Genomic DNA, 26191 nt, shown 5'->3' on the forward strand with positions numbered 1-26191 from the left:
ACGTATTGTGGTGTTAATTTATTTGATATACATACATTACAGTATCTGGCCAAAAGTGTGTGAACATCTGAACATCTGAACATCACAGCCGATTCTGTTGCCACAAAATTGGAAGCGTAGACTTGTGTATGGAACGTCTTTATGTGTATGTGTATAGAATGTCTTGTATTATGTAGGGTTATGATTTTCCTTTTTGGAAATTAGGCTTAAACTTGTTCCGATGTTGCACAATGTAGTGGAAGAACTTAAGAGAACTGGCCTTAAACAGAACTATGAGATAAACCGGCATTCTGACTGCACCCCAGACCTCATTGTCTGAAATCAGTGTCTAAGACAATCAGTTGGCAGAAGCAAAGTACATAAGATCATGCAGATACAGGTCAAGACCTTCAGTTCATATATACATATCAAAGATCATAATGAGGAAAATTAGCATCAATCTCAGCATGTTTCTGCCAGACACCCTTTCGGAATTGGCTTCGGAAATCTCTTGAAATTTTCAAATGTAATAGTCTCTATACTTTTATCCAGACAAAAAGTCCAGGGAGCAGCAATTCAGCGGATGGAAAGTCTTGTAGGTGAAAGAGATTAGAGCAGAATATCTTCAGTCATTTTGTACAACAGTGGTGATCAGAAAACCATAGACAGATTAAGACAGATGACTCACTGTACAGCAGTAAGGCCCCCTTCGGGTTCTAGTCCGGTCAGGCAAGAACACAAATCTGAAACTACAGCGGGCGCCGGCTCTTCAAAACACTCATTGACAGTAGAAAATTTGTCTGGAATTTGATTTACTGTACAATAAAATCATCTCTGGTAAAATAGTCATACTGTATCAGAGATGAGTACTGAAACGGAAAATTCAGTAATTATTCCAATTCAGCCATTGGAAAGATGTCAGAATGCATTTGCTTTTACCTAAAAGCAATAGAAATTCACACTTGAAGAGGTTTAGAGAAGTACAGGTCTGTCCTGAGAAATGAGACAAATCAACGAATGAAAAACTCTATAAATGGTTGCTCATTTCTGGGGCAAGCCATTTGATCATCAAGTGAGTTTTATCTACAAATAAGATCTGACTAGTAAGAAATTGGCTGTTCAGTATAAGAACTCAAGATAACTTCATCTATCATCATGGATCACAGGAAAGCCTGGATGCTTACTGTAGCATAGCCAATTCTCCTATAGACATATGGACTCGGAAACCACAAAGGAAACTCAGAGGAGAACATGCAAAATATATCACCAGTAACACAGAAAAAAAAAACTTGTTGATCATTTTCTTATAACAACACATCAGCTTGCATTCACCTAAATTAAAAGGCATTCTCATACATACTACATTCCAACATTTACTCTACAACTGCTAAAATGTTAACATGTTGGACTGATGGTACTTATAGTTAGTCACCTCGTAACCAGCGTAGGGATCTATTCAATGACAGAAACTTTAAAGCTCGGAATAAGAGCATCTGTCGAATGCTTAAATGCAAAGGTTAAAAGCCTTCAATCTTAAACTTAAACTCATTGATTGATGCTTAATTTATTTCACTACATAAAAACATAATCAAAGTACAATATCGCAATCATGCAAGTTTGACTGATAACCTCGTTACCCAGATTTTGCTATGTGCATTAAATCTCTGAACAAGCGAAATGTTCAGTCTGATTTCTGAGCAGATGGGTTACCTGGATCAAGTTACTAAAGAATATGAATGAAGTGGAAAATAATTAAATGATTCAGTGGAACGAAGGGGCACAGATGAATGAATTAAATAAAATAAACAAAATGATCCAGAGTTCACGAATAGATGAATGAATTAATTGAATGAATGAATAAATGAATGAATGAATGAATGAATGAATGAATGATCCAGAGTTACTGATGATGAATGGATGAATAAATAAATGGATCAATAAGTTGAATGAATATATAAATGAATAAGTGGATAAATCAATTACATATAACAGAATTACTAGAAATAAATAAAAAAAATGAATGAAATGATCCAGAGTTACAGTACTAAAGGGAAATGGATCAATGAATTTATAAATTAATCATTAATCAATAAAATAGGGCAACAGCATGGTGGCTTAGTGGTTAGCACTGTCGCCTTGCACCTCCAGGGTCTGTGCTCGATTCCTACATTGGGTCAGTGTGCAAGGAGTTTGCATGTTCTTCCTGTGCTTGGGGGTTTCCTCTGGGTACTCTCCAATGGACAAAAGACACTTCAGGTGATCCAAGGTTTCTAAAGGAGATGGATGAAAAAATAAAAAAATAATACTACACAGGTGAGGAAGATGAACAAATAAATGAACAAATGAATAAAGGAATGAGTGAATAAATTACTAAATTACTAAATAAATAAATAAATAAATAAATATTATTGCAGGGTAAAAAAAAATAAAATGATTAATGAACTGATTAAAAAAAAAAATCAATGAATGTGATCAATTAAAAAAATGGTCCAGGCATATTAAAAACAAATAGTTACTGAAGATGAATGAATTAATGAATGAATGAATTATAGAAATTAAATGAATTAATGATCCTGGGTTATTGAAATTAAACTGATTGCAGTCCAAATAACTCACTTGACCTGATCAAAACAATAAAATGATGCATTATTCCCCCACTGTTAACTTACAGGGAAACTTACAGGGTTGGGTTGCTAGCTCGACGCCCGATTGTATCTGAGCACTTGGGGGAGAAAGACCCACTGTAGCTCAAGGGCTCAACAGTGGCAGCGTGGCAGCGTCGGGGCACAATCCAGGGACCCCCTGATCAACAGTCTAACACCGTAACCACCGAGCACCCCCTGTCCCGAGCATTTATTACTAAAAAGTAAAAACATTAGAAACAACTAAACAATAACAAAAATACTATTCTAGTTAAAATAAGAATAAAACGAGCATTTGGAATATCTATAGTCCTGAGATAAAAAGGGGCAAAAAAAAATATGGTTTATTGATGCAACTGCAGTTTATTGAGGTTGGAGAGTGTGAAGTAAGTTGTCTGACATCGCCCCCTGCTGGCTATGAAGAAAACCTACACACTACACACTGTATATTACATTCTGTATCAACGCGTCGCATTCCATCACAACCAAGTGAGAGTCATGCTGTTTCCCTTTCTAGAATCTGTAGGTTTTAAACTATTTATTTTATTTTGTGTAATTAAAAGTGACTTTCTTCCCCATGCTGACTCTCTCTCTCTCTCTCTCTCTCTCTCTCTGAGACGCGGCGGCGCGTGCATATCCATGGCAACCACCAACAACATTTTGGGCTCGAGCGCGAAAAAGTGCGCAGCTGTGCTCGTGCCGCACTCTACGGATCAGACTCTACGGGAGATAATAAATAATAAATAATAATAATAATAACTGTTATATTGATAAAACCAGAGCGCGCGTTTCAGCGCATTTTTTTTTAGCACAAAGATAAATAATTACTTATTAACTTATGCGGGTTTAGCGGATTGTCCTGCGCGAGAGGATGGCGTCCGGTGTGCGCGCGCTGAGGACGAACCCGCGAGGCCGAGCGACTCAACCCGTGACGACCGGAGACAACATCCGGGACCTACAGGTGAGGACTTTACCGTTTATCTTTACCGTCAGAGAGTCTGCGACATCCGGGACATTTACTGTGCACGTGAAAGATTGAAGTTGCAGCAGAGAAGTCAAGGCCTGTTTGTGTCTGTCTGTCTGTCCACCTGCCTCTCTGTCTCTCATACGTGTCTGTATCATGACAAACTTAAATTCTTCATAGACAACTTCAACATTCCAAATGTGAGTGTTAAATATAAGTGCCCCCCTGGAATAACTACCAGTTTGACCATCAACCAGACGCTTCCTGTGGTTGTGGATCAGACCAGCACATCCATCAAGAGGAATTTTATCCCATTCTTCCAGACAGAACTCTTTCAGCTCTGTCAATTATTTTGACGTCTCATATGTATGGCTCTCTTCATGTCATCCCATAGCATCTCTATTGGATGGAGGTCTGGACTCTGACTTGGCCACTCCAAAAGATGGATTTTCTTTTTCTGAAGCCATTCTGTTGTGGACTTGCTCTGATGTTTCGGGTCATCGTCCTGTCGCATCACCCAACTTCTACAAAGTTTCAGCTGACATACAGACATTCTCACAGTATCCTGAAATTTTTTTTTAAAATACATTTGAGAATTCATCTTTTGCCAATACTGCAATACACTGTGGAGTGTAAATGTGCTCTTTCGCAAACTTCAGGTGTGCAGAAAATTTCTTTTCAGTAAGCAGCGGGTTTCTTTGTGGCGTCCTGCCATGAACACAGAATGTTAGCCAGTTCCAATGATGCCTTCACTCTTTGTTTAAATAGTGTTGTTTCTTAACCTTATTGATGAGTCCTTGCTATGCTCTTCCGGTCATTTTGACTGGGCACCCACTTTTTTGTAGAGACTCAACACTTAATCCTGTATTTAGGGTCGTCGGCAGCATTGATATTTTCTCGTTATAACATGCTCAGTTTAACAGCTTATGCTGCACTCATGGTTAATGATACATAGCCCATATTTCATTTGGGACAGGTCTTTGTATTCTTCTGCCTCTTCCGCTATACTGCTGTCTTCCCTTCAATACACAAAAACTACACATCCTCCTTCTCTTCCATGAGCACATAGCTGGCCCTGTTCATAATTAATCTGGCCAGGTTCTTCCATGTTCAAAAACGATGATGATAATGATTCGATCATGGCCAAGCTCTGCAAATATGTCGGACCATATCTGTATTCATGAACAGCATCTGTTGCCTATCTAGACAAGATTTTTTAGATTAGGTTTCATCAGATATGCCATTTTTAGCAGACATTACAAAAAAAGGACAGATATACTTCTGGAATATACAGTATGCCTTAAAGAAATTGACATTTAAAATGTGCACAGAACTGTGAAACCTGTAATGTGATATGATCTACTGGTGCTGAAGGTGTAGTGTGTAAGGCACAACAGTAGATGGAAGCAAACCATCAAACACACTGAAGCTCCATGGCCCTGTTTCATTCTATCGTCTTTATCGGCTTTAAGATATCTAGCTTTTTTGACATAGGAGCAGAACCATTTTAAATATACAATCTTCTTCAAATCAACAGCTCTTGCATTTCACAAATCAGTTAAATGAACATGCATGTGTAATAATGTATAATCATTAACTAGAACATTCCAACTGATCCTCCACGTGAATGGCCGGAGCTCGTCTTGCATTCTTCCTTTGGTTATTGAGAGGGACTCTGGGTTGTCTTTGTTGTAATATATATGTCAACATGACTTTTTGATCTTTTAAATCCAGCACCAATAATGTATATTTGAATGTTATACAGTACAAGAACCTTTAGGTACACAATAATGGTTCCACTAGGAGGTGCTACTCACACACGTTTTAACAGGTCTTCAATAAACAGGGAATTTTACCACGGCTGTACCAAAAGTAATGAATAAGAAGGCGTAACCTTTTAAGTAACTGATATTTAGTAACTCTTCCTCTATACAGTACAAATGTATTAATCAACATAGTCTCCATCACAAGTCATGCATTTGCGTCATGGTTGAACTCAACTTACGAGTCCTCTTTGTCGCAGTTGATGTCTCGCACTGTGTGATTTGTCTTCAGTGCTGGTTTTTCCTTGTTTAATCTTCATCCATCTGTGCACATTGCTCTTTTTTATGGTATCATCTCCATAAACGTTCTGTACTGTAGTGCAGTGGGAGACCAAGGAGAGTTTCTCCATCAAAATGTGCAATTTAAGCAACCTGTATCAGTTACTCGCTCACTCACTCATGGTCTATACCGTAATCCTGTACTCAGGGTCATGGGGCGCCTGGTGCCTATCCCAGGAGAATTAGTGCACGGGGTCGGCCAAACCGTGGACAGGGCACACACACTCACATAGTCATTGGCAATTTGGGAACGGCAATTAGCCTAGTCTGCTTGTATTTGGACTGTTGGAGGAAACCGGAGTACCAGGATAAGAACATGCAGACTCCATGCACACAGAGACGGGAATCAAACCTAGACCCTAAAGGTGCATGGCATTAGTGCTATCCACTACACGTTGTACAAAGCATAGTGAAACTCATGGCTGATTATAATTACTTTATCTGAAATATTGATCTGAATAACAGACGAGAAGGTTCTATTTTTAATTTAAATCTGATTGCAAAGGATACCATCGTTATTTGCTTTTGCCAATGCATGACTCTTCACATTTAAGTACCTATGTGAGATCAACAGGATATTTGTGTGCTTTTGGAACAGGGTATCTGTACTATGGTGTTTTGACACCTTTACTTTAATAACCCATGGTTATATATTTTTAAAACTATCCATCTCCATCCATCTAGGAACCTCTGTAGTCTATGGACCCTGGAGGCCAATGGTAACAAATGTATTTATTTCCATTTTTACAACCATGGTAGGACCTCCGGTGAACATTCACACACGCATTACAAACTACGGGTAATTTGGGAACATCAGTTAGCCTAATCTGCATGTCTTTGGACTGTGTAAGGAAACCAGAGTACCCGGAGGAAACCAACCAGGCATGTGGAAAGCATGCAAACTCCATGCACACATGCCCCGAAGTGAGAATCGAACCCGAACCCTGGAGTTGCAAGGCCACTGAGCCACCGTGCCACCTTCTAAAACTATGTTTTTAATAGAACATTAAAATTTCTGCTAAATTTGTCTTGTTTTCGTCAAAGATCAGATTAGGTAAAGAAGGTGCCAGTTTAAAAAATGTTCCTGAGTGTTTAAAAGCGTGTTTGAATGTGTGTTTAAATAAAAATGCCCGTTAGCCAAGCATGTTTTTTCATCACGCAGAGATCCACTGTGGTTTGGTTTTGACCTACTAGCATGTTTGGATAGATCTGAGGTTAAATAGACTAGTTTTTAATATCAACTAATTTTGACATTAGCAACCTTGAGTACAACTTAGTTGTTCTTATTAAAGTATTGATGAGTGCCCTCAATGAAAATTATACTAGTTAATTTTTGTTGCACTATCATTTCTGCAAAAAATTTGCACTCCAAAAAGTTAATCTGATCTAATGCTAATCTAATGCTAAAAAAAGAGTACATCTAGTTCAAATTTAAATTAAAACAATTCTATTTATCTTGTATATAACCATACACAGTGTGATGCGCTGTGAAATGCTTATATGGTAATCTTAAGGAAAATTATAATCGTTTCCTTTTGTTGCTCTAAAATGTCTACGATAAATTTACATTTAGGAAGTCTGCTAGTTAAGTTTACTGAGTAGCTTGTAAGGTATGTTTATCCAAGCACTTCTGAATAACTTTGGGTAGAATTTATCCTGGGATACTTCTGATGCACTAGCACTTCTGAGTACACAAGAAAAATCTGCTAGTTACGTTTTGATATGCTAGCAATCTTCAATCCATTTGTGAAGTTTGCCAGTTCATTTTAAATAAAATTTCTGAATTATTTCTGAATATTATATAAGTACACTAATCTAACTTTTATATATTGGCATAGGAAAGTGCTTAGTGTATTTCTACAGCAGGTACATTTTAAGAGCCAAAACTTTAGCAGTATGTCTGTTTTCAGGGATATTAGTCAGTAAAATCTGTCAGTTTATTTACTTTTGCTCAGGTTTATCAAGGATTTTCTTTCTTCCCTTTTAGGCTGATGGATCGAGGCAGTATTTTGTTCGTCCAGATGTTACGTGCATATGGAAATGTGCTTGTTGATTAGTTCGTCCTACAGTTGCCAGCTGTGTGCTAATCAGCACACCGGCACAGTTAGCATCTGTGGCTTTTATGCGAGTGTTTACTTGAAGCAAGGTCGAGTACATTGCAACATACTCTTTGAAAGGGTCTGTGCAGAGATTTTATTTACACCCAGGCAACACAAAAAGCTATGTTTCAATATACTTTTTAACAAACTTGTCAACTTCTGTCACGACTTGAAATGAAACGTATAGGGATGGATCTTTAGTAGTGGGTGTGAACTCACTTTTCTAATTTCCTTTTGAGAAATAAAAAAGGTAAATAGTGTTTTTTCAAAATGTACACTAAAGGAAAACACACAATGTCTGTGCAATATATGTTTGACATGCACTAAATCCTAATTAATAAAGCATAATATAGGTTTTGTCACATGATTAGCGTGAGGTTAATGTGTCAGGTGGCCTCAGTATAAATACCACCTGGAGGGCACCAGGGTTTGTCATACAGCATACCTACAAAACAAGCAAGGAAACAAAAAGTTCAATTGTGTTGTAAATGCGGTGTGACATTTTCTCATGTGATAGGTTCTTTTGTGTAATGAGACCAGAATGAAACTTTTTGACCTTTGGCACAAAGTGCAACATTTAGTGGCTCCTTGCAAACACTATCCTCCCTGTTAAGCACGGTGGTGGTAAGGAGTGAGCAAGGAGTGAGCAAGCAACTAGGCAAAAACCTGAACATGCTAGTTTGGCCCGGTCAACTTCTACCAAGTGTGAAGACTTCCACTTGTGTCACTATAAAATGTTAGACTTATTGTGTCAGATACTGCTTTTTTGCACTGCGTGTCTGTTCTAATTATTTTTAGCTATTACATTGCTATTACATTCTGGATCTGTAACAGCACTCAGCTATCTGCCGTTTTGGGTCTGTGCGTATATTTGTTGTTTGTATGGACCAAATGTCTGCATGATGACACTTATACCTGACAGGATAGGCATTGGTCACATTAAGCTTGTGCTTGTACAGTATGTGTGTGAGTGTGAGTGTGTCTTCACCAGTTTTCAGTCCTTCTGCATAATTCATCACGGGTCTCTGGTTACATGAGCCTTTGCTAAAAGGCAGCTCGCTGCAGCAAAATCAGCCATGACTCTTTAAAATATTGATGTTTTGTGAGTGCCAGTTGTGTCAGCTCTTACACTTTTTATGAATATGTTACATGTACAGCACAGACATGTGGCTTTAAAGCTTTTTAATTGGCATTTATTGCAAAGTTGATGAATATGAGGGCAATAAGAACTTCTCCTCTGCTTGTGTGTTGCATGAGTGATTTGCGTTGTCCTGGGAGCCAGCTTTATCACAGTTTGAGTTGGTGATAAGCATAACATTTTTGCAGGGTGCGTTTTCGTTCAATGCTGTGCTGAGTGTCAAGTCCTTCTTGAATAATGCCATGTTCAGAATGTGAAATAATGTTTACAGGTTTACACTACAGGTATAGGTAAAGTTTCAAATGAGGATTTCTGAGAACATTTTTACAGTATACAATACAGTATGTGTCATGATGTTTGGGTTTCCAAAGGGGGTACTGCCATTAAAACTGCAAGTTTCAATGGTGCATGTACTTGAAGTCCGGGTCAATTAATTACTAAATAAAAAAATAGAGGTTGTGCCTAATCAGCTACTTTATTATTGTGAGTAACAAAATTGCTAGGTTGTAAATAATTCATAAACAAAAATTATACAACAGCAGTTCTACTGTTTTGCAGGTCTACTGTTTATTAATAAGCTTGTTGTAATGTGGCGTCTCCACATAAACAGATTTTTTAATGTGTATACTTTTGATATGGTAAACTTTTCTCTCAGGATTGTTTATAGAGCATTTTAATGAAAGGAATCTCTGGTGCATTAAAAAAACAATAATGATAATAATACATTAATACTAATAAATAATAAATAAATATTTATTTATAATAAAATAATGGTAATAATAATAATAATAATCACTTACTCACTCAAATCATCTATACCGCTTTATCCTGTATTCAGGGTCGCGGGGACCTGAAGCCTATCCCAGAAGGGTTAGGGCATGAGGCAGAGTACACCCTGGACAGGGGGCCAATCCATCGCAGGGCATAATAATAATAATAATAATTATTATTATTATTATTATTATTATTATTATTATTATTGTGTTCTTCTTCTTATTATTATTATTTATATAAATAATTTAAAGAATAACATGCAAACATGCAAGTGTGTGAATGAAACCAAAACGCTTTGAAACTGAGAGCTAGCATAAGTTTTGCTAACATGCTAGCAGCCACGTAGGCTAAAATACCTAAAATTAGCTGTTTTTTAAAAACAAACAACGTTTGTTTACTAGCACTACATTTACATTTAGGAGACGCTCTTATCCAGAGCGACTTACATTTTTTTTTGCTTTTATCTCATTACACATCTGAGCAGTTGAGGGTTAAGGGCCTTGCTCAAGGGCCCAACAGTGGCAACTTGGTGGTTGTGGGGTTTGAACCTGGGATCTTCCGAACCGTAGTCCAATGCCTTAACCACTGAGCTACCCCTGGCACTAGAAAACTAGATCATTTTCATTAACTTTAAAAAGTAAATAATCCAATAAACATTTGTTCCTTTGTTGGTTTGATAGTTAGCACCCTCTTAGCAGCCAGTACCCGATTCTGTTGTTCTAGAAATATGTGTGGTTTATCCTATTACCTCTTGTCAAAAGTCATTTCTTTTAAATATTCGTATTTCTATTATTAGAGTTCTTGAGTCCCTAAGTATTAGAATTAGACATTTGGACTTTATTTTAGTTTCAGCTCATTAGCATACAAACTGCTATTGACAAACCCGTTCGCAGGTACCTGAAAGGAGTGTGTATTCAGATGTTTTATTCCTTTCAAAAGGGTCATGTTAACAGCAGTAGTCTACTCTGGCGCATATCCTACATTTGATAGGTGAAAGGGGACACAACCAGCTTTTGTTAATCACCAAGCAGACACAGGTCACCCAACACTAAGCTCATCGCGAAGCAAACCAGGATATGTGGGATAAAACACGAGGTCAGATTAAGGATATACTGTAACCATTTGGTTTTGACACACACACACCCCCTTGGAAACTGTTTTGTTAGTGAAGACGAGGATTATTCAGGAACTTGACAGAAATGCTGAGCAGTGAATCAAACTTTCAGGATAAGGTAAGGCAAACCTACAGTATGTTTCAAGTTTATCCTTGGTTTATTGGTGTCTCATCAGCACATTAGCTTTGCATTGCAGGAGGTGTGTAAAACAAAAATAATGATTTACTTGGATTACTTAATTTTTTTCTATAGGTAAGCATTGCCATGTGAGCTCATAGTTTAGTTTTCCAAGTTGCTTTGAATAAATTAAGCACCACTATTAACTATACATCAGTGATCATAAGATTTCATGAGACGAACATGGATTTACTTTTATACATGTCTAAACTCCCACAGAAAGTACTGCTTGGGTAAAAAGCTAACTTAGAATGTTAGATAGTTTTATTGTTTTTTATGCAAATATACCCTTTATGACCAAAAGGTATTGGAACAATTGGCGGCCACACTTATACATGCTTCTTGAACATCCCATTACAAATCCATTGGCATTAATATGGACCTAGTTCTCTTTTTGCTGTTATAAACACCTCCGCTGTTCTTCAGAGGCTTTCCACCTGATTTTTAAACTTGGTTGCAAGGATTTTCCATTTCAGCCACAAAATAAATGAATTGATATTGATCACGAAGACTTCCAGTTCATCACATTTTAGTTTGGAACAAGGTTGAGACTTTTAATTCCAAGGAAGAAAAATCATACCGTTACAGCATACAAGGATATTCTATACAACTGTGTGCGTCCAACATTCTTGGGAATGTTTTGGGAAAGCTCATATATGGATGTGATTATATTTATGTGTCCATATCATTTTGGGGGTGCTGTATATGTTGTGTTTATTAAACCTTGCGGAAATTTGTTGTGCTGAGCTTTTGTGCTTGTGTAATTGAATATAATTATCAGGGTTGTGATAAGTTGTTAGCTCCTGCTATCGATCCATCTGTTTATCTATCCATTCATTATTCATAACACCTAACCTATAGGGGGTCATGAAGGGCCTGGAGCCTATCCCAGGAATCTTAGGGTACAAGGTAGGGTAGACAGTCCTGTATCTACTACAGTACTTATTTCAGTACATCTGCAGCCCTTAAAACTGGCACCACTGGCATTTTGGCCAAAATCAGAATTGCACACTGTGTAAAAAATTATATGTATTTTACATCCTCAATATATGTTTTACCTGATCAGTGAAATCTGGGTGTGTGTATAGGCTGAAAGGTATTTAAATGTCAGAGAAGGACAGATAGAATTTACGACCAAGGTGTAAGATGTTCGTGCTCCAGTACTGACATCCAATATCTATTAAGTACTGTGTTTATTCCTCAACCTGAGACACTGGCTTCAGGAGCCATCATGTCCCATGTGTTTGGGAAGCAGCTTTGGAAGCAAAGTGTGTCCAAGATATTAAAGGTAAGAACCAGATATGCTGTTTTTACATAATCCAGCCTTAATGTTAACTTGGATGTGTACCATACGGTTGGAGTTAGATTGTTGGTTTTCACCATCAGAACGCTACTCGCATGATGAAAGTTTTTGTCTTTCCTCGTGAGTCCAGATATAGCTGTCTGTGTGTTGGACATTTTCTGCTTTTTAGACATTTGTGATTATTGGTTTGTAGTAGATCTCTAGGTTTATTACTATCATAGTGATCTTGCGTTTTGTCAAACTTTACTTGGTTGCTTTTAGCTCTCTTGGTCAAATGGTTGAAAAGACTAATGTGAGATTATGGGAATGTATGCAATATTGGTTTTCACCGCCAGAACTCTACTCGCATGATGAAGTTTTTGTCTTTCCTGGTGTGTCCAGATATGACTGGCCAAGTGTTGAATATTTTCTGCTTCTTTGACGTTTGTGAATATTAGTTTGTAGTAGATCTCTAGGTTACTTGCTATTATAATGATTTAGCTTTTTTGTCAAACTTTACTTGGTTGCTTTTGGCTCTCTAGGTCAAATGGTTGGAAATTAAGGAAATATATGCAATATAGATTTTCACTATCAGACTTTTTTTTAGCATGATGTAAGTTTTTGTCTTTCTATGTGTGTTCAGATATGACTGTCTGGGTGTTGGACATTTTCTGCTTCTTTGATGTGTGTGAATATTGGTTGCATTTAGCACTTTTGGTCAAATGGTTGAAAAGACTAATGTGAGATTATGAAAGCGTATGCAATATTGGTTTAAAGCAATCAAAATATTAACCTTCTCTAAAATAATAAAATTTTGTACACACGTCGATGCGTCTGTTTTCACGATTAACTATTACACCATTATGTATAGCAATGCCATGTCGCTTGTTGGCATGGACCAATGGGTTTGTTTGGGGTCATTAAATTTCAGGGCGTTGTTTGCTTGGTTTAAAACAGCCACCTTGACCTGTTTGTAGGCAGGTTTACCAGGCAACAGTGGATGCTTTGTGACATGGTTTCTTTCAAACTGAAGGAGAGGAGGAGTTCCACAGGTCAGTAACCGAGCTTGCTTCTGCACACCCAGGCTTGTTTTACCGTTCCCATGGAGCATGACCTCAAGTTGGACCATAAATCTTCACCGTGCTAACTTGCTGTATGGCTAGGTGTTTCTCAGCTCAAGTCAGCCAGCTATGTTTTGGTAAACTATGGGATTACTAAAAATGGAGGTAAATCTTGAGGACTTAGAACACACCATAAATTTAGTCAACTATGGTAGGAACGTAGGTTTGATAGAATTGACTTTGGTTTATGCTAAAAGTTCACTCCATCTGGCTGAAGATCTCAAAGTGGATTGCAGGAACAATGGAGAAAAAGGAGGGAGGAGATATCCTCTGTGGAATCACAACAGCCACTAGGTCTCTGGAGTTTAGATTACAATGATATACAGTATCTTGCTGACAATGTACTTGGCATGAACAATATGTGAAGAATAAATCATTTCAGGAAGGCCGTTTTAGCTAAATTTATTGAGTGCTATAATGTGCTCTCACACGTAGGGGAGTTACCACCTTAGTTGATTATTTTCCAATAAACATAATAAAAAAAATTTGAAATTCAACCTCACCTACTGTATATGCCTTAATTAAGGAAATACTACAGTAAACCATGCAAGGTATATGATTTGGAGATGAACAAGCAAGATTTACATTAGTTAGTGTGCTAATGTGTGAATGTGCCATCGCTTAGGAACACATGTAAGCTATGAAAGGGTTTTGTTTTTTTATCCAAATTTATTTATGAATAAATCTATTGGCATGTTCATTGACAAATGAGGTCCATTGTTACATATAAACAGTGATTCTTGGGCTTTTAATAAATGCATTTATTATTTAAACAATATAGAACCACAATGCAAAAAGAGAGAAAACTGCAACCTTTAATTGAAGAACAATTATTCAGTGGAAAAAAAATCCCACATTAAGATGTTTTTTTTTTCTTTTTCTTTTTTTTACTTGAAATCATGTGTGCCACAATTATTGGCACCCCTAATGTTAATATTTTGTACAACCTCAAGACAGCACTTAATCTCCTCCTATAACACCTCACAGGTTTTCAGTTGGGTTGAGGTCTGGGGACTGAGATGGCCATGAGAGGACCTGATTTTGTGTCTTGTGTTGCTAAACCATTTTTGTGTAGATTTCAAAAGACCCGATGACGACCCATCTTCAGATTCTGACTTCAGAGGCCATCAGGTTTTGATTTAAAATGCGCTGGTATTTCAGAAAGTTCATGATTTCATGTACCCTAACAAGGTTCCCAGGGAAGAGAAACAGGCCCACAGCATCACAGATCCTCCACCATACTTCACACTGGGCATGAGGTGATTTTCTGCATACTGTACTCATCTTTTGTTTTACGCAGTTTAACAGTGTTTGTTGCCAAAAAGCTCTAATCTGAGTCTCTTATGACTACAGCACACGGCCCCAAGTGTTAGCACCGCTTAGCAAACTCCAGATGTTTATGATTGTGATTGTAGGTGAGAAAAGGCTTTCTCCTTGCATGCCTCCCAAACAGCTTGTTGTAATGTAGAAAGCGTCTGATGGTTGTCATGGAGACTTTGTGACTCCACTTTTTGATGTAGTTCTCTAACAGTGAGGTTTTGAGATTTTTTTTACTTCTCTTATCATCCTTCTTACTGAGTGTAGTGGCAAGATAAACTTGGGTCCTCATCCAGCCTTGTCTGTCTCTGTTCCAGTGGTTTTAAAATGCTTAATGATTCCTCTGACTGTAGATATGGGCGAGTTTAGGCGAGCGGCTGTTTCCTTGTAGCTATTGCCTGACTTATGAAGGTCGACACACATCCACTGTACCTTACTGGAGTGGGATGTTGTCTTGTCTTTCCCATGTTGAAGAGTGGATAAGAGAAATAGGCCACTGTTTCAAGTCAGATTTATTCCACAGGGAAACAGAAAGTCATGAATTATAAATTAAAGGTTTGAAGATACTCTCATCAAATTTATAAACTAGAGTAAAAATTACAAAAATGCTTCAATTACATTTATTTTTTTCACCTTTTTTTAATTCACTTGAGTTAAAGGTTAGATTTTTTTTAAAAAATTTAGTGCTTTTGCAATAAAAAATGTATTTATTAGAAGTCTAAAAACACATCCTAACAAGGGGTGCCAATAATAGTGACCAGCAGGGTATAAACTGTGAATAATCTACAAATTGCTTGAAACACTTACTGTAATTTGACATAAATCCCTGCCCTGACCATTTGTCATTCTTAATATCTCTGGTATTTTTAACTAATACTTAAATTTCAACAATATATAACTATTAAATGAGCTCTATAATTTAAAACTCACTTTTTAGTCGATTATAGACATACAGAAGGGAAATGTGACCTAGCTTTTTGTACTTCTGTTTAATTTTTGTATTATCCAGAACTGTACTGTACATTTTTCCCTATTGTGACCTCATACATGAAGATACAACCTCCACTTTATCTGAGGGGTACGATGTTTAGCTGGAGCATTAACAGACACTTTAATCTCTGGAGCTCTGAGACGTGTAAAGTACTCTGTTTATTTTAATGTTGAAAGTGATATTTAGAAGTCATTTTAAAAGGCACTTACAGTATTGTGCAACGTCCTGAGCTACTTCACATTTATTTATATGTTGCTTCCAAAGAGCCAGAATTTCTTGTACTGTATTTTTGAAATAGTCTTAGGGAATAGTTCTCTAGGCTTTACAAGGACTTTTTTGGATCTAACTTTTGGCTAAATTCTGACACTTTTTCAGTCCAGTCCCTGAGCAGTTTCAGAGGAACAACAAACAAAAATCTAACTTAAGACTTAAACGAAGGAGAAACAGTACAGATGATGACAGATGAGTTGAGTGGTTGGATCAGACCCCAGGGAAATCAGGTTGCTGCTGTGGTTTATACATAACCTTTGCAGAATATCACAGCAAAACATTTATTTTTAATTTACTACAACTACAACTTAATTTCATTTATTCCGAAGAAATTTAAGATTGTGCATATGATGAATAAATTAATTTATAATTCAGGTTTTTATAAGATAGGGTTAAACTGACACACTTTACAAAGCACTAACAGCGCCTTCAGACTTAGTAGAATTGAGCATTCAGCAGTACTGTGGTATAAGGGTAAAATATACTGTTATACCAAAAATGTAGACACAATTACAATACAATTCATATTGACCTTAAATTTAGTTCTAGATGCTCAGTATTATATGTATCGCACGCATTCCCACGGGCCTCCAGCATCATACTTACATACATACGTACATAAAACGCACATGCACATTTAGCGTACAATGTACACTTAGATTTATTGCCTGGCTGTTTTTTTTTTTTAAACAGTGTTTCCTAGCAGCTCAGGCAAGCAACTTTTACAGTCTCCGTCTTTTAACGAGAGGCCCCAATGAGTCTGGTCGGCCAGTTTTTGGTCTTTGTCCTATTGTGTCTGGCTGTCTGTCTGTCTTTACGACGTCCTAAAATCTGCTTGCAGAAGAATCCAAAGCAACCAAAGTCTATGAGTTGAACAGATTCCCATTAGGGGCTTGCTAACGTTGGAGCAGAAATCAGGCGCTAGAAGCTAAAGCACTCGTGACTTTTTGTTCAGTTGATCAGGGTTTGTTTGCAGCGGGACTTTTTTGGACAACAGGAATCTGGATAAAGGATTTTTTTTCTGAAGTTTTGGGGATTTTTTTTTTTTTTTTTTTGTACGATGAATAACCCGAACACAGTCCAGCCTAAAGTTCAGCTTCAGTCATCTCTGATTTCGAACAGTCAGATTACAGCAATTAAAGTACGTAGCCTGTCTTTGCTGCTTTCATCCTTAAAACAGATCGCGACGCTAAACTCTGTTGTTTGTGATTTGTAGATTTCCGAGTACAGAATTAGCATCAGCTAGGTGGTTGCATTTAAATTGTAAATTAAATGTTTTAATATACCTATATATGTGTTGTTACGTCTATGGCAGTTGCACTCAACTCTCAACTTTTTGCACTTAGTCTCATTAACTAGACTTTTTAGATTTTCATCAATAAACGTAGCCAAGAACATCCTACTTTTAGAGAAAGATGCCATTTGAGTGACGAATGAGCAAGTACAGATGTCCTTTCCTCATTACTTCAGCCTGAACTTTCTAATAACCTTTAATGACTTTTTAATGTGAATGTTTCGTCAATGACTATATCCTGCTGTGAAAAGCGAGTAACTGACCCACAAAAGTTGCTAATGAGATGCTTTGTGACTGGGGAAAAGTGTTAAGATAAATGCAAATACCTGAGGTTGTTAGGTAAAACCAACTTTGCCCAGCAGTATGCATGCTACTTTAACAATATTCTTGAAATATACCACTTCAGCTTTAGTTGTAATCTTTAATATTCCTTTAGTTGGATGTGCACCATTATCCTCAATGTATCCTGAAGGTTCAAGTGCTTGTTATCAGCCAGGTGGTAGAAATTCAACTCATGCATTTGGGCTTGTAGTCGAGATGATCTGCTGAAGGTCACATCAGAATGGAGAAGGAAGGTGATTTAAATGTCTTTAAATGTGACATGGTTGTTGGTGCCTCAAGTCCTGGTTTGAGTATTGAAACTGCTGATCTACTGCGATTTTCACACGCAACTGTCTAAAGGGGTTAAAAATAATGGTCTGAGAAAAAAAATCCAGTAAGGGAAGAGGCTCAGGTGGCTAAGGCTTTAGGTTGTAGCTTTAAGAATCTGAGCATCCTGGTCCAAGCCCTGCAGTTGGTGGGCTGCCCTACCCCATACTACCCAGCCACTGCATGCAATGCTGGTCCCAAGTCTGGTTAGAGAAATGGGAGGGTTGTGTCAGGAATGGCGTCCGGTGTAGAACTTGTGGCGAATTGGATGGCCTGCTGTGGTGACCCCTTGATGAGAGCAGCCGAAAGAAAGTTTTGTCCAATGAGAGGCAGTTCTTTGGGTGGAAATGCCTTGCTGATGCTGGGGGTCGGAGGAGAATGACCAGACTGGCTTGAGCTGATAAAAAGGCAATAGTAACTCAAGTCAAATCTCGCTACAATTGAAGCATGCCGAAAAGCATCCTCGAACAAACAACACATCGAGACATGAAGTCGATTGGCTATAGCAGCACAAGGCCATGTCGGCTAAGAACAGGAAACTGGGGCAACAGTTCACTTAGACTCACCAAAATTGTAAAATAGAAGCATGGAAAAACATGGCCTTCGCTGGTGAGTCTGAATTCCTGGTAGGGGCAGAATCAAAAAACAAGAAAGCATGGGTCCTTTTTGCCTTGTATCAACAGTTCAGGCTGGTGTAGGTAGTGTAATTATAAGTCTTTGAGCCGCTTAGCATTGTTTAAATGCCGCAGCCAACCTGAATATTGTTGCTTTTTTCGAGCGGGAGAATCGCATCATGCAACTGACAAATCTTCAACTGTGTGATGCTCTCGTGTCAATATGGCCAAGATCTCTAAGCAATGTTTCCAGCACGTTGTTGGATCTATGCCATAAAAAATCTGTATATATACTTTAAATTAAATGCAATTTAGCACAATCACACTTGTACACACTTCAATTTTTCCTTAAAGATGTCAACAGCCCTGAAATTAAAACTTTTGTGACTACGATTCTGTCTCTTAGCAAAAGCTGAAGGAGGAGCGTGAAGCAAAACGAGCAAGACTGGATGGCAGACACGACTACGTCCTGAGTATTGTGGCTTCCTGCGCTGGGCTGGAGAAGGCAGAGGTGGAGGATGCCATTTTGGAAGGCGCTCAGGTGGGAGAAAAATTAACCCCTGTCTGTTCCTGGGATAATTTCGTCTCTGTCCAGTCCACAGTGCAGATAACCACAAAAAAAATGTCTTTACTTGTTGTTTACAGATTGACCGGATGGAGCAGTTCTTTGCTGCTGATGGTCTTCCACACCTCATGTTTTATTATCAAGACACAGAGTCTGCAGAATCAGGTGAAATAACAAGTGAAATACTTAGATTCTGTCTCAGTGCTCCCCAAAGTGTGGCTGTTAAGGCTCTAGCTGAAACACCCCACATTTCTTATACCTCAAACTAACTCTGTGTCTGAACACAGTTTCAGTGCCTACTGTATGTAAATGAGATACTGCTGAGCCTAGCCCCATCAGAGAATAGTGGAACTGAGCAACAAGCCGGGGAATGGGTTATTTTTTATATGAAATTACTATATGGGAAAATCTAATTATATTGTATAAGCCGTGGCTCTTACAAGGGGTATTCAAGTTAAACAGGGAATTTTTAAAAAGGCATAAAACCGTTTGATGTTTACAGAAGACTTTAAGCACAGTACAGTGATGAGACACTTAGGCAAACGTTTTAAAGAAAGCTATACGTCCATGAATGGCGTAGGTGGAGCCCACTGAACATTCAACGAGTGGAACACCAGATCCTTGAAAATCGACAGATAACTCATTGTACCTTGTACCGTCCGGACCTCACTCTGAGCCATTTCCACATGTCTGGGCCATTAAAGGAGTTCCTGGGAGGCCAGCATTTCAGATGTAAAGCAGGCAGTCCGATCATGACTCTAGCGTAACTTTCTACCTTGATGGTGTATAAGCACTAGTGGAACACTGGGATGAGTGTAGAAGTGGATTATATAGAGAAATAAAGGGTGTTTTTACTCTCAGATCTGTATTCTGCACAATCTAAAGTCCCGGTTTAACTTAACCGCCCCTCATACAAAAATAGAAGAAGGACAAAAAAGTTTGTTAGTTTGTACATGCACCTTGGAGAACCATCTGACAGTTTAGAAATGACTAAAACGTGTGTTTTGAATAATAAGTCCCCTTACATTATTGAGTTTGTTGTGAGTTATGAGTCCTTAAAAACATTATAAAACGCCAATTCACACAAGTGCCTTTTTGGTGAGATCGTTTTTAATATCAGGGCGTCCAACCTTTTGCACTCAACCATATGTTAATATGTGTTATATCTTGGTCTAAAAAAAAAAAAAGCGCTTGACTAGCGATATTTGTCTTTTTGTGTCTGGTAGCTGTTGCGCCCCCTGCAGTCCGTAGCAGGAAAGCGAAGGTGTTTGTGACAGAGGGCACTGATGTCGCTCTGACTGGTGTGTGTGTTTTCTTCACCCGGGCGAGTACGTCCAAGGCCATCACTGCCGAGAACATCCATAGGGTACGTCTGAACAGTCTAACACTTTGGTTCTTTTCCTTAACTTCTCAGAAGCTTAAACTTACTCTTACTTACTTCTTTAAAAGGTTAACAGCTCAAATGTTACCTTTCTCAAAATCTCAATTTCATTTCATTTAATAATTTTACACGACTTTATTCATCAATATAATTCTACTAGAAATAAATGCAACTCGAATCAGAGTTTTATACGCTATACGAGTTGACTCTATTTGAGCAAATGGTCCTTTAGAGAATATTTTCCAGTCCATGCTGGTCATCTACTTTTATTTGTGATGCTTTGTTATTTTGGTGTGCTTGATATGTTTATGTGCTGTACAATCTCTAGAATGTTTTAATAAATGCAAATTAACGAGTTAATACAACACAAAAACGAATTAACAGAAATTTTCCTTTGTACTTTGAGTACACTGGACTGTTTTGACTCGAATATAAAAATTCCTAAATACTGTAAGTGTCAGCATTTTTACTCTTTTTATACGTTTCTTTTAATTTTTTTGGGGTTCTATTTTAAATTTGGTCTAGAAACAAAAAAAGGTTTTGGTGGAAAAGTAATCAATAAATAAATAAATAAAAAATACATTTTACTTTAAAACTTTTTAACTAAAACTAATTAACAAACTAAGACTTAACCATAACAACTTTTTCATTTTGTATTTGCATAAATTTGTACATTGGGCTGTATTTTAGAGGCAAACTAATCTTATAGATTTTTTTTTTCTTTTTGCTTAGATCTTTCTAAGCTGTTTCATCTTTTCTGAAACAAGACATTTCAAATAAATAGAAAAAAAAAGTACACTATTTATTTATTTAAATAAACTTTACCGACCGCATGTTTAAACTTTTTATTTTTTTGTAATGCTCTTGGTTAGGATGTGAACTTCAACATGTTGGACACAGTCGGAGCGGGTTTGCTGAAGAGTGTGGAGCAGCTGCTCTCTGAGATCTTCATCCCCACCCTGAGGAAGATGGACCATGGCTGGGGTGAACTGTCCAGCCCTCAGGCTCATTCTGTTAAACAGGATTTTATCAGCTCTCTAGAGAGCTTCGTTTCTGTGCTGGCTGGGGCACAGGAGAGCTTGGAGGAGAAGGTGTCCACATGCACACACACACACACACACACACACACACACCAGCCTATTATGCTGATATCGATCCACTTTCTTCAGTGGAAAGAATTTGAAATGTGAAAGACTGTAATTTACCTATGAGGTCATTTTTCATCCGGCTTTCAGCTCGATATATTTCTGTATTGTAAAATATTGATGCAGGTGGTAGCCACACACACACACGCACACGCACACACACCATCCAGAAGCGGCAGCTTTTAAAAAAAACTGCTCATTGGTCTAAACCTATCCTTCCAGTTCAATAACTCAGTGTGGACACGAACAGTGGGGATGTGGAAAAAAAGCCCCTTGGTAAAAGTCACATTTGCAGTAAAATGTCTTTTCTTCTGATCTCCCAGGTGAACCTCGAAGAGTTTGACAGCTTTGACTTGAAAACACTTAAAGGCCCCTCAGACTACACAGCAGTTGCCAATAGCACTGAAGCCCTGGAGAAGATTGAAGACTGTATGAAGATCTGGATCAAGCAGATTGAGCAGGTAAAAGCGAAAACGAGAAAAAAAAAAAGAAAAAAGAAAATTGCATCAACCAGGCAGAAATTCAACAAGACGGTCTCGTTTTTTGTTTATAAGGTTCTAGCAGAAAGTGACCAGCTGAGGAAGGAGGCTGATGATCTGGGTCCTCGAGCTGAGCTGGACCACTGGAAAAAGCGCATGTCTCGATTTAATTACCTTCTGGACCAGCTGAAGAGCCCCAGCGTTAAAGCTGTGCTGGGTGTCCTCATGATGGCAAAGTCCAAACTCATCAAGGTGGTTATTCTGTTAAAAAAAAAAGCTTTAAAAGTTCACGCTGGGTAATTAAGGAGCCCGCTCACCGGCTGCCTTTATTGGTTTCTTCTCTCAGACTTGGCGAGAGCTAGACATCAGGATCACAGATTCAGCAAACGAGGCCAAGGACAATGTGAAGTATCTGTACACACTGGAGAGGTTCTGTGACCCCCTTTACAACAGTGACCCAGTAAGACAAACAATAATATTATATAACCATTTAACTAGCCAGAAGGCTTTCGTTCTCACGGACTGGTGCTTCCTTATACACGATAGAATCTATTATGTACTGGTAATGATTACGTTTGAAATAATCCATTTGTATTTGGACAAGGACTTTTTTTCTATTTTTGGCTCTGTACTGTATGTGCCCACGACAGATTTGAAAAGAAGCAACCAAGATGTGATTGATTGAGTGTAGACCTCATTTATACTCAAAAATAATTGGACACACTGACAAAGCCTAGCCTGGCATAGCCTTAAATATTAGAATTAGTTTTAAAACTTGGCTGCAAATCCTTTATAGGCGATGACTGTCTGAAGTCCATTTCCTCCAATGAGATGCTTTGAATTTGACATACAGTGTGATGTGGTACGCTTTTGGGTCATGAGCTGTTCCTCTCCTTCTCCACATTCTTCCCTTAATTTTGTATTAGATCTGAGTAGAAAGTCTAATCTGGCCTTTCTGATCTTGAGGGTTCCCAGTGGGTTAAGCTCCATAGTTACTTTTATGAAAGTGCCTCTTGATGGCAGACTTTGACAACAATACTTGTACTTTCACTAGATTGTCCTTGATTTGCCTAGATGTTGAGAATGCTTTTTACGGAATTGTTGATTCGGCCACTTCTAAGATTTCTGCTTTCACCCGAATACATCTGTTTTGTTTAGTTTTTCAGCCTAATGATGGTTATCTTCTCATATCAGAACATCCTATGGCTATTTAATGAAAGTTCCCATGAGCAGCTACCAAATGTAAAAACTTGAATGGCAAAAATAAAAGTAAAAATCAGGCAGTTGTCCAATTACTTTTGAGTCTATAAACATAATATTTAATATATTAAATGAATTGTTAAATAATAAATACAATTGAATTAATGGTGAAAGTCATATCTCACTCACTCACTCACTCATCTTCTATACCGCTTTATCCTGTATGGAGGGTCACGGGGGGGCGGGGGGTAGGGGCTAGGGACCTGGAGCCTATCCCAGAGGACTTAGGGTATGAGGAGGGGGTACACCCTGGACAGGGTGCCAATCTCGATAGCTTCATTTTGAATACATGGTGGTGTTGTACGGTGGTCAAATATGAAAATTACGTTGTTGTCTAAACACAGGCGGATCCGACTGTATTTGTTTCATAACACAGGTGTCTATGGTAGAGGCCATTCCTGGGCTCATTAACGCCATCCGGATGATTCACAGCATCTCCCGTTATTACAACACCTCAGAGAAGATCACATCCCTTTTTGTTAAAGTAAGATATGCTGATAGACATTTCTTTTCACAGTATTTTGGTATTATGCTTTATTTTTTTGAATACACATTTTATTGTGATGAATCTTCGATTCTGATAGTCTTTGACACAGTTTCCAGTCCAGCTTGATTTTGTTTCTGTTCTGTAAGTGCTTTATTCATTTATACGTCTATATGTCTTATGTATAGCGTGAGTTCTGTCCCTGCCCCTGTCCTAACAGTGGTTTGTTTCCCTAATGTGTGCACCTGTCCTGTGATTAGCCCTCACTGAATTATTTATGACCATGTGGTTTCCATTCCTCTTTGCGGAGTCTTGCCAATCACATTGTGCATCTCTGAGTATTTAATGGTGTCTTTATGTCTTTCTAACGCTCTACCTAATCCTAATTAATTATATTCAGGTCACAAATCAAATGATAACAGCATGCAAAGCCTACATCACTAACAGCGGTTCAGCCACAATATGGGATCAGCCTCAGGATGCTGTAGCTGAGAAACTCCGAGCTGCCATTCGTCTAAACCAGGTACCAGAGAAGAAGAAAAGTTAGATTTATTTCTTTAACCAACACATGGGCAGTGGTGGCTCAGTCGGTTAAGGCTGTGGGTTACTGGGTTACTAATCGGAAGGTTGGGGGTTCGAGCCCACTGTTGAGCCCTTGAGCAAGGCCCTTAACCCTATATGCTCCAGGGGCGCTGTAAGCTGGCTGACCCTGCGCTCTGACCCCAGTTTCCTAATTGGGATATGCGAAGAAGACATTTCACTGTGCTGTAGAGTACATGTGACAAATAATTGAATATTCTATTCTGCACAACCTATGGTTGTGTATATGTTATTCTTATGAAAGTATGCATGTCTTTATCAGGAATATCAGAAATATTTCCACAAGACCAAGCAGAAGCTGGAGCAGAGTCCATCAGAGCGCCAGTTTGACTTCAGTGAGATGTACATATTTGGCAAGTTTGACACTTTCCAGAGACGCCTGGACAAAATACTCAGCATGTTTAGCACCATCAACACCTACTCGGCCCTGCAGGATTCTAAGATCGAGGGTCTGGAGACAATGGCGACCAGATTTCAGGTTTGGAAATACAATATTTGACTGCCATTATTATTATTATTATTATTTTTATTCTAAATAAATGTGAAGATCATGCATTTTTTTTACAAAAATATTTTGTGTTCAAACACCCAAACTTAAAGTTATGATTTGCCTAACTGTAATATTTGTGCTCTTTGCTGCCCCTAATCGATAGACTGCAGAAATGCAAGGAAAATGGGAGGTAACCAGAGGAAAAGGAGTACTTTCAGTTGGTCATTAGATGTAGTGCATGTCTCATGCTGTTCCTAATGCATGTCCTTGCATGGTTTAACCAATACCACTTAAAGACACAAACGTGTTCTTTTAACTTGAACTTAAGCTCCCTACTGTGCTTTTTCTTTAACATACAGATTTTTTTTTCCATTTCACATAAAGTAGCAGTCTCAATGGAGAGCTAGTTATACTATTATATCACCTTCAGACCATTAACATTCATCTCATCCCCGCATCACAATGCAGATGTTATTCACCTCCAGTCTTGAAAGGCAGTGGACGCTGTGCTTGCATGAATAAATGAACAAAAGCTGATAAAGACCTAATGCAATCTTCTGTCCTTTGTAAAACCTGACATTGTGTAACATGCTCTGAATATTTTATAGTAAGTTGCTCTTGTGAGCAATTATGTAAAGCTAGATAAGCTAGTTTAACTTGGTTTAAATCAACACCATAATTTATTCAGACCATGACCGTGAGCTAATGCTAGTAATTAATAAAACTAATAATTATTTAATATTCCATTGTTTTAAAAATCTAAATAAATTACGTGATGAAATTATTATTATTTTTTTAATCAGAACTAACAGATTAATGTGGCTAATAGAGAATTATGTTAGAGTGCAAATTAATCCGTGGCACATACGTATATTATAAAAAAAAACAAAATAATTAATTACAAAGCCCAAAACAAAATAACGAGTACAAAAACAAAATAACGAAACCGAACAACAAAATAACAAATCAGAAAACAAAAAAAAACAAAACCGAAAACAAAATGACAAATCTGGAAACAAAATACTGTAAATAGAAAAAAACAAAACACCAAAAACAAAAACAAAATAACAATACTGAAAACAAAATAACAAATTAGAAAACAAAATAACTAATCCGGAAACCAAATCCAGTTTTGTCCATTTTGTTTTCAGTTTTGTTATTTTGTTTTTGTTTTTGGTATTTTGTTTTTCACTGATCGGTCACCATTAAAAAGTAAAAATCTAGAGGTATGGTATGCAAAATCACCCTTTAGGTAGGTTT

At 37.8% G+C, this 26191-nt stretch overlaps 1 protein-coding gene across 1 annotated transcript in view; it reads left to right on the plus strand.

Moving 5' to 3' along the window:
* Nucleotides 1–3492: 3492 nt before the first annotated feature.
* dnah5 (dynein, axonemal, heavy chain 5) overlaps nucleotides 3493–26191 on the plus strand; it is a 95841-nt gene continuing 73142 nt past the window's right edge. The window contains exons 1-12 of the mRNA XM_053494803.1: nucleotides 3493–3582; nucleotides 18934–19068; nucleotides 19173–19257; nucleotides 20319–20458; nucleotides 21346–21564; nucleotides 21942–22079; nucleotides 22173–22349; nucleotides 22444–22557; nucleotides 23734–23841; nucleotides 24242–24364; nucleotides 24704–24919; nucleotides 25095–25121. Of these exons, the coding sequence (XP_053350778.1) occupies nucleotides 3493–3582; nucleotides 18934–19068; nucleotides 19173–19257; nucleotides 20319–20458; nucleotides 21346–21564; nucleotides 21942–22079; nucleotides 22173–22349; nucleotides 22444–22557; nucleotides 23734–23841; nucleotides 24242–24364; nucleotides 24704–24919; nucleotides 25095–25121 (1572 nt within the window). The remainder of the gene's footprint in view (nucleotides 3583–18933; nucleotides 19069–19172; nucleotides 19258–20318; nucleotides 20459–21345; nucleotides 21565–21941; nucleotides 22080–22172; nucleotides 22350–22443; nucleotides 22558–23733; nucleotides 23842–24241; nucleotides 24365–24703; nucleotides 24920–25094; nucleotides 25122–26191) is intronic.

The sequence above is a fragment of the Clarias gariepinus genome, chromosome 4 (genome assembly GCF_024256425.1).
Source record: "Clarias gariepinus isolate MV-2021 ecotype Netherlands chromosome 4, CGAR_prim_01v2, whole genome shotgun sequence".
NCBI classification, from domain to species: Eukaryota; Metazoa; Chordata; class Actinopteri; order Siluriformes; family Clariidae; genus Clarias; species Clarias gariepinus.